General features: G+C 35.6%; 2 protein-coding genes across 2 annotated transcripts in view; one reads left to right on the forward strand and one right to left on the reverse strand.

Moving 5' to 3' along the window:
- Positions 1-10,000, forward strand: part of LOC122353861 (G protein-coupled receptor 137Ba-like) — a 1,117,577-nt gene that overhangs the window by 863,466 nt on the left and 244,111 nt on the right. The gene's annotated exons all lie outside the window — the stretch shown is intronic.
- The window catches only part of il17rd (interleukin 17 receptor D), a 46,861-nt gene that overhangs the window by 3,187 nt on the left and 33,674 nt on the right, over positions 1-10,000 (reverse strand). Inside the window, exons 6-12 of the mRNA XM_043251734.1 lie at positions 8,981-9,025; positions 8,744-8,895; positions 5,813-5,878; positions 4,595-4,649; positions 3,202-3,312; positions 1,826-2,010; positions 1-763 (exon numbers count right to left, since the gene is read on the reverse strand). The exon at positions 1-763 is cut by the window's left edge and continues 156 nt beyond it. Coding sequence (XP_043107669.1) covers positions 1-763; positions 1,826-2,010; positions 3,202-3,312; positions 4,595-4,649; positions 5,813-5,878; positions 8,744-8,895; positions 8,981-9,025 — 1,377 coding nt within the window. The remainder of the gene's footprint in view (positions 764-1,825; positions 2,011-3,201; positions 3,313-4,594; positions 4,650-5,812; positions 5,879-8,743; positions 8,896-8,980; positions 9,026-10,000) is intronic.

The following is a 10,000-nucleotide window of genomic DNA, read 5'->3' on the forward strand; positions in this document are numbered from 1 at the left end:
CTGGACGAGACGACCCGGCGTCCTGACGAGACGAACCCTCCCCGAGATCTTCCCGAGAAACCCCCAGCCTCGGAGCCAGCAGCAGGACGCCGCTCCTCGCCGGACAGTCTCCCTCCGACGGCCGCTTGAGCCTGACCTCGTTCAGCACCAGCCCCGAGTCCGGCTTCTCGGCAGCCGGCGGGCGCTTCCCGGGCGGCGGAGGCGGCGCCAGCTGCTTCTGGAACCAGTCGGGCTCCTGCTCCGCGTGCTGGTGCATGTTGCAGATGGCCACGTACAGAGAGCGGCCCGAGCGGCTGCGGAAGTAGTTGCGCTTGCTGACGTTCGGCGGCTGCGGCTCGCGGTCGGTCAGGCTGAGCTGGCGAGAGTGGAGGCGGGCGAAGAGCTGCGGAAGCTGGTCCATCAGCTTGTATTTGGGCGCCGGGTTGAGGGACGTCGGGACGTCGCTCTCGTGGGAGTAGTCGAAGTACACCGACATGAAGCGAGAGAGGTCCGACGACTTCTGATGCAGCTCTTTGATCTTCTCGGCGATCATCGCCGTGGCGACGAGGAACAGGTCTCTGTGTCCCGAGGAGTCGGATGCGCTCGGTTCTCGGTTGTTCTCCTTCGACGTGGCTTTGCCTTTACGGTGTCTCTTCTCCACGAAGTACTTCAGGCCTTTGGAGCAGACGGTGATGATGAAGTGAGCCTCATCGATTCGCCGGCTCAGCCACGACATCTGACCCTCCTTACAGATCTCCAGGTGCTCCCAGAGGTCCAGCGCCACCTGAGCGCGCGCGACACACACACAGACACACAGACACACAGACACACAGACACACACACACACACACACAGACACACAGACACACAGACACACAGACACACAGACACACAGACACACACACACACACACACACAGACACACAGACACACAGACACACACACACACACACACACACACACAGACACACACACACACACACACACACACAGACACACACACACACACAGACACACAGACACACAGACACACACACACACACACACACACACACACAGACACACAGACACACACACACACACACACAGACACAGACACAGACACAGACACACACACAGAGAGAAAGAGCCAGTCAGATGAATGAAGTTAAATTTTTGCATTCAATGCAGAAAGAAAAAAAAAAAAAAGAGGAAAACCTTTTTTCTTTTTAATAAGTTATTATATTATTCTAATTTAATACGTTGAAATAATAATATAATTTTTTATTAATTTTATTATAAATATTTGTAATAATATAATTTAAATATTTGCAAGAAAAATGGTAAAATATCATTATTATCATAACTTCTAATTATTATATTATTATTATTATTATTATTATTATTATTATTATTATTATTATTAAAAATGTTTTCTAAAATCATTTCATAATTCTACAAATTCTACGCTCGTGAAGAAATGTTTAACTATTGTACTGTAAAAAAAGGAATAATACTATTTAATAATAATATTCAAAATACTGAATTTCAACATTAAAATATAGGAAATAAACAATGGGGAAAATACAGTTTTTATTAATAATAATTATAAAATAATGATAATAATACTATACATTTTTATGATAATTTAATAATAATATTCAACATACTGGTATTTTAAAATACTATAGTATTTCATATTTAAAATATAGAAAATTAACTTATATATATATATACACACACACACATATATATATATATATATATATATATATATATATATATATATATATATATATATATATATATATATATATATATATATATATATATATATATATGTATCCGGCCGGCTGCGGATTCTGACCTCGCAGCCGCAGAAGTCCTGCAGGAAGAAGGCGAAGCTCTGGACGACGGCGAGGTGTTTGGGACAGTCTCTGCTGGAGTAACAGATGAAGATCTTGGGTCTGGGCCAGGGCCTGTCCGCGCTCAGCGCCGTGGTCTGAGACGAAGACTCGGAGCTCTCCTCGTCCAGGTGGGAGTAGATGTTCTCTGCGGAGGAATTCAGATCAGAGACGTGAATCTCAGCAGGATCAAATCAGATTTGTAGCGAGTGGGCCATTTATCGTTTCCATATGATGAGAGCTGCTTTTAAAGCACCGTAAGAACGGAGAGTAAAGCCTAATTTGTCCATGCGAGAGCAACAGATGTTTCGTCTTACGTCACCCCCATCCACCTTCACAAAAATGTGCCATATTTTGAGCTTAAAATACTGGACTTCTTAGAGATTTAAAGAGTAAACATATCTAGAGCGTGGTTATTACAGTTTAATAAAAACTAAAGCCATATTACAACGACGTCTGAACTGAAATAATATATTATAATCATTTTTAGCTAGTTAGATAAAAACGAAAGCGCGTTATTAGGAAATAAAATAAATATTTTATTTTTAGCTCGTCGGCCAAAATTAAAACCACTTAAAAAAGCATTTTTTGTGTCTTTAAATTAATTAGTTAAAATATAAAATGTCGACTGATGACTAAAAAGTAATTCTAAAAATGTTAACTGTAATAAAATAAAATATAAATAAATAAAATATTTTTATTCTGGCTAAATGAAAAAAATAATAATGATTTAATAAAAATGATTGACTAAAATAAAATAAATGTTAACTGAAAAAACGACGTATTTTAAAGTATTTTAAAGTATTAAATTTCACTTAAAGTGATAATAAATAATTTAAAAAATTAAATAAAAACCCTAGAAAAATCCCTCAAATAACAAGTGATAAATACATCGCTTTAAATAAAATTTAAACAAAATAAAAATAAATATGAATGAAATATATATCAGTACTGCAATACTAAAAGAGACTTTTTTTTTTGTCATAAGCAACCTTAAACTATCAATGCCCTAACAACCACCTAAAACACAACCAGAGGCAACCCTAAAACAACTAAGACTTTACATACAAATATAATCAGCAAATTAATAATCTAATGAGGTATTTCCTAAGCTCTCTGTGAGTGAAATCGTCCCAAAAACATTGGAAACCGGACATCCATGCGAGGAGAAGCACATGTAACGAGCGAGTCGCTCTTCTCTGAGACGCATTACACGCTAACAGGCTTACAGGGGTTTCTTTTGTGCGATTCCATCACGCATTAATCCTCGTCACCGCCGTCGGATTACGGCGATCGGCTTTCAGACGCCGCACAAAAGAGAGGAAACCCGAGCACGAACCTTGCTGTTTCTTGCGACACATGACGGTGAAGAGCGTGGCGAAGGCGGACATGATGACCAGCGGCACGGTGATGGCCATGGCTCGGATCGGTCCGGCCCACGGGGAATGCACTGCGAGCAAACATGTGATCAGCACAAATACAGACACCGAACGAGGTACACACACACACACTCACACTCACACTCACACTCACACTCACACTCACACTCACACTCACACTCTCACTCACACTCTCACACTCTCACACACTCACACACTCACTCACTCTCACTCACACACTCACACACTCTCACACTCTCACACTCACACACTCACAATCACACAATCACACACTCACACTCACACACTCACACACTCACAATCACACAATCACACTCTCACACACTCACACACTCACACACACTCTCACACTCTCACACTCACACTCTCTCACACTCTCACACTCTCTCACACTCTCACACTCTCTCACACTCTCTCACACTCTCTCACACTCACACTCTCACACTCACACACTCACTCTCACACACTCTCACACTCTCACACTCTCTCACTCACACTCACACTCACACTCTCCTCTCACACTCTCTCACACTCACACTCTCACACTCTCACACTCTCACTCACACTCACTCACACCTCACACTCTCACACTCACTCTCACACTCACACACTCTCACACTCACACTCACACTCACACTCACACTCTCACACTCACACTCACACACTCACACACTCACACTCTCACACTCTCACACTCACACACTCTCACACTCTCACACTCACACTCACACACACTCACACACTCTCACACACTCTCACACACACACACTCTCACACACTCTCACACTCTCACTCACACTCTCACACTCACACTCACACACTCACTCTCACACTCTCTCACACTCTCTCTCTACCTCTCACTCACACACTCTCACACTCTCTCTTTCTCTCTCACACTCACACTCTCTCACACTCTCTCACCACACAAAGCACAATCACTCTCTCACACACTCACGATCACACTGACACTCTTTCACACTCTCACACTCTTAGGACACACACTCGTGGACACCTCTTGTCTCCACACTTACACACTCTCACTCACACTCTCACTCTCACTCACACTCTCTCACACTCACACCTCACACTCTCACTCTCACACCTCACACACCTCACACTTGTGACACACTCACACACTCAAACTCACACTCACACTTGTCACACTCACACTCTCACACTCACTCTCTCACACTCCACACTCAAAAGTCACAATTCTCACTCACAAACACGTCAAAATTCACGACACTCACACACTCTCACACTCTCACACTCTCACACTCTCACACACTCACACTCTCACACTCACACTCACACTCACTCGGCTGCTTTTACCTTGGCTCACGTGGTACTGCGACTGCTTTCTGGTCGTGTTGCTGTCGTCGCGGAGCTGCGGGGAAAAAGAAAGCGAAATTTGCTCAATAGACGATCGATGAAAGTGTTTGTAGCGTATGCTTAGGACGACGTGGACGGCCGTTTCCGTATTGAAAAGGTCACTGGGACTTGCGTGATGTAAACTGGCATTTTGGGAAGTAAACTCAAACTTGTGAAAAAGTTTTCAAGTCAGAATCGCGAGAAAAAAGTCAAAATTGCGAAAAAAAGTAGTCATAATTATGATATAAAGTCACAATTGCGAGAAAAAAGTCAAAATTGCGAAAAAAAAGGTAGTCAGAAATATGATATAAAGTCAAATTCCGAAAGAAAAAGTCAAAATTATGAAATAAGTCAGAATTATGATATAAAGTCGCAATTAAGAAAAAAAGTCAAAATTATGAAAAAAGTAGTCAGAATTATGATATAAAGTATGAAAAAAGTCAAAATAAAGTAGTCAGAAATATGATATAAAGTCGCAAAAAAAAGTCAAAATTGCGAAAAAAAGTAGTCAGAATTATGATATAAAGTCGCAATTCGAGAAAAAGTCAAAATTATGAAAAAAGTAGTCAATTATTATATAGTCACAATTGCGAGAAAAAAGTCAAAATTGCGAGAAAAAAGTAGTCAAATTATGATATAAAATGAGTAGTCAAAATTATGAGATAAAAAAAGTCACAATTATGAGAAAAAGTCAATTTATGAAAAAAGTAGTCAATTAATTATCGAATTATATAAAGTCAAAATTAAGTGAGAAAAAAAGTTGTCGAATTATGATATAGTCGCAATTGCGAAAAAAAAGTCAAAATTGCGAATAAAAAGTCAGAATTGCAGCAAACAAACTCGCAATTGCGAGAAAGACGTCAAAATTGTGTGATATAAAGTCAGAATTGCAAGATATAGTCACAGTTGCAGAAAAAACATCACAATTACGAGAAATAAAGTACAAATTGTATGATTCTGAAAAAAAGTCAGAATTGCGACTTCATGACTTAGAATCGAGTTTTAAAACAAGCAATTCTAACTTTTTCTCTTCATGTAACTGTGACTTTATATAATCGCAATTTATTTTGACTTTATAGCTCATCATTGTGTTTATATATCACAACTCTGAGAAAAAATATAACTTTTTTTTTTAATTATTCAGCGGCGGAAACGGCTTCCACAGAAAAATGCTCAAACCTCTATTGCGTAAGTTCCTGGAGTGACGTCCTGTAACACGCAGGTGGTTTTGGGGCCGTTTTGCTCCTGCAAAGGAAGCAGAGACACGTTATTTTGTGTAAAAATATTAAGCGTTTTATGTACAATCACACGCAGCGACGACAACACGATGCAATACACACCCAGAGCTTTTGTGGCCTTCTTTAATAAATAGGTTTTAAAAGGAATAGTTCACACATTTGCTTAGCGTTTCCTTTGAGGATAAGCTCGTTTCTTCAACAGATTCTGAGAAACGTCGCTTTGCATCACTGCCAGAATGAGAGCCCATGGGTGCCGTCGGAACGAGAGCTGATAAAAACATCACAATAATCCACCAGCGATCCAGACCGCTCTGGTCCACCGGTTAACATCCGGAGAAGACAAAATAATGCGTTTATCGGCTCTCGTTCTGACGGCACCCATTCACCGCACAGGATCCATTGATGAAACCGATGAAGAAACAAAGCCCTCTGCATCTCGCGTGATCATCGCCAGGCTAAAATTGCTATTCACAGCCATCTTCTGCACTCAAACTGCACGCTTGCGTCCACCCACGAAGGTCGTATTTAGCGCTTACGGATCAAACCGGGGTTTCCGCCGCGCTTGGTGGGAAACCGAAATGCTAGCAATGATCTCACGGAGAGCTGTGGAATCCCCCGACGGCGGCGGCGCTCGCCTCGGATTTCAGCTCTTTCTATTACAGCTACGAACAATGGCGTCCGAGCCGGCGAAGATACGACCACTGCGCTCTTTCTGAAAAGAGTCGGGACAATGCTTTAGCGCCCGTTAATGGGATGAAGACGTGAACGATACGCTTCAAAAGAGCCAGCTCGTGTTCCAAGGTGACACAAATATGAAGCGCCTCACGCGGGTGTTAAAATAATACAAACTAATCGGTGCCAACGTTGAGCCAAGGACGGATACGGATAGCTCAAAAAAAGAAAGCACTGTAAAAGTGTGTCTTTTTTCAGTAGTTAATTAACCTGTGTCTGTTGTTTATTTCAGTGTTAAAATGTAATGTTTATTTGCTTTTAGGGTTTGAGAAAAGTATATCACAAATAATTTAAGTATATCATATTTATTTTTGGAATGCAATTTTTAATTACTATTACTAGCATTGTTATTACTTTTAATTATTGTTCTGATAATTATTTATAATAATGTATTATTATTATCATCATCAAATATATATAATATTATTATATATATTAATACATTACAAATAATTTTAGATTATACAATATCTTAATAACAATAACAATTGTTTTATATTATTATTATTATTATTATTATTATTATTATTATTATTATTATTATTATAAATAATAATTACCAAAATAATAAATAGTCTGTAATAGATATGTAACAGTTTATTTTATTAATAAAAATTCTTATTGCCATTATTATTATTATTATAAATAATACTATTTACTAGTAAATAATACTATAATACTAGTATTAATGCTAATAATTGATGTTATTATTATTATGTAAAACATCTATAATATTAAAATGAACAATTATTATCTAGAATAAATCATCTTTTTATATTACATTTATTTCCATAATTATTATATATTTTATTTGTAATGTGCTTTTCAATTACTATTGCTAGTAATACTGGTAAGATTGTTATTAAAAACATTATTTTAAATATATATATATCAATCACAATTTTATATAAAATCTGTTATTTATTTCAGTGTTAAAATGTAATGTTTATTTGCTTTAGGGTTTGAGAAAAGTATATCACAAATAATTTATTTAAATATCATCATTTTATTTTTGTAATGCAATTTTTAATTACTATTACTAGCAATATTATTTATTTTAATTGTTCTAATAATTATTTATAATAATGTATGATTATTATCATCAAAAATAAATAATTAATTATATATATATATATATATATATATATATATATATATATATATATATATATATATATATATATATATAACAATTGTTTATATATTATTATATTATTATAAATAATTTTTAGATTATAATAAATATTTGTAATAGTTAATAAACAGTTTTATTAATATTATTTATATTATTGCCATTATTATTATTATATAAATAATACCATTTACTAGTAAATAATACTATAATACTAGTATTAAAACTGTACTATTAATGCTAATACTTATTGATGATATTATTATTATTATGTAAAAATTCTATAATATTAAAATGAACAATTAATTATTATCTAGAATAAATCATATTTTTATATTACATTTATTTTCATAATTATATATTTTATTTGTAATGTGCTTTTCAATTACTAGTGCTAGTCGTACTGGTAAGATTGTTATTAAAAACATTATTTAGATTTTTACTACTACTACTACTATCATTGTTATTAAATAAATAATAACAATAATAATAAATAATAATTTATGCCGTCAATTCCTGTCACACATCTTCCATTTCTTTGTTTAATAATTGATTTATTTATTTATCTGCTCTCCATATGAAAATACTTCTCCTTCGTGTTTCACAGAGGAAGTAAGAGTGAGTAAACGATGACAGAGCGCGGCTAAACCATCCAAAAGAAAGACGGATAGACCTTCTGACTCCAAAGTGACAAAGCGCTGCTGTAAAAGCTCTCTGCTCTTTACATTTCCGTCTCCAGCCCAACCGAAGCGTGGAGAGCAACAGAACGCGTCCATTTCCCAGGGCGGCGATCCGGCGGACAGGACGATATATTACTCCAGCTGCCTGGGAAGAGCATTACACGCCGCGGGAAGCGTTAACCCCCGAACGTCTCACTTCAGGGCCAGCAGAACACGCTAGCAACTACAGATACACAGCGGCGCGAGAGCGAGCGCCCGGGGGTTGATTAAGCTCGTGCATTCGGACCAGGGTTATTTTTTCAATGCAGTGGCTAGGTGAAATGCTCACCGGTTTGCAGCGCTTGAGTCTGAAGGGCCCCTCCTGCCGGAGCTTGTAGTACAGGTAGTAGATGGTGAAGCCGAACGCGGAAGGGGCGTGGTCAAACACGACATGCAAATTAGATCCCAGCTGAGACACATTCAGCGTCTTGGGCTTCCAGACTGTCAGGGGAGAAAAGAGAAAGAGGCTTCAGCTTCACAGCTCGCCTAACAGCAACAGATTTTTTTTTCTCGGCAAAGAACTCACATGGTTTGCAGACGAGGTTATCCGAGCCAAGAAGCACTTCACAACCTGCGAGAGAGGAAGGAACGGGCAGAGGAATTACTTCTTCTCTTTTTGGCAGACTTTTCCCATAGAAGTCGAGTAACTTGAAAAACTAAAAACAAATATTGTTTGCTTTATTTTAATTGCAATTGGAAATATTGATAAAAACAAATAGAAAATGATGAATACTAATACTTTGTATATTATAAATATTCAAAATTATAAAATAAACTGAACAAAATTATAATTATTTTGTCTTTTTGCTTGCATATATAAATAAATTCTAAAACACAACTAAACATTTATATACCAAATTATTTGGAAATATTATAAATTATAAAAATACATTATAAATGTTATAAATTTATTACTGTATAATAAATTATATATAATATATATTTTTATTATATTTTTTAAATATTATATTTATAATTACAAATATATAATTATTTTGTCTTTTTGCTTGCATATATAAATAAATTACAAACACAACTAAACATTTACATACCAAATTATTTGGAAATATAAATTATAAAATTCTAAAAAATATATATTATAAATGTCATAAATTTATTACTGTATAATAAATTATATATATTATTTTAATTATATTTATAATAAATAAATTAATATTCAAAATGAATTGTAAAATAAACTGAACAAATATATAATTATTTTGTCCTTTTGCATGCATATATAAATAAATTATAAACACAACTAAACGTTTATATACCAAATTATTTGGAAATATTATAAATTCTAAAATTATTACAAATATATTATAAATGTAATATATTACTAATAGATAATATACAAAATATTATTTTTAATTATATTATAACAAATTAATATTCAAAATGAATTGTAAAATAAACTGAACAAAATTATAATTATTTTGTCTTTATGCTTGCATATATAAATTATAAACACAACTAAACATGTATATACCAAATTATTTGGAAATATTATAAATTATAAAATTATAAAAATACATTATAAATG

Source organism: Puntigrus tetrazona, chromosome 11 (assembly GCF_018831695.1).
Source record: "Puntigrus tetrazona isolate hp1 chromosome 11, ASM1883169v1, whole genome shotgun sequence".
NCBI lineage: Eukaryota > Metazoa > Chordata > Actinopteri > Cypriniformes > Cyprinidae > Puntigrus > Puntigrus tetrazona.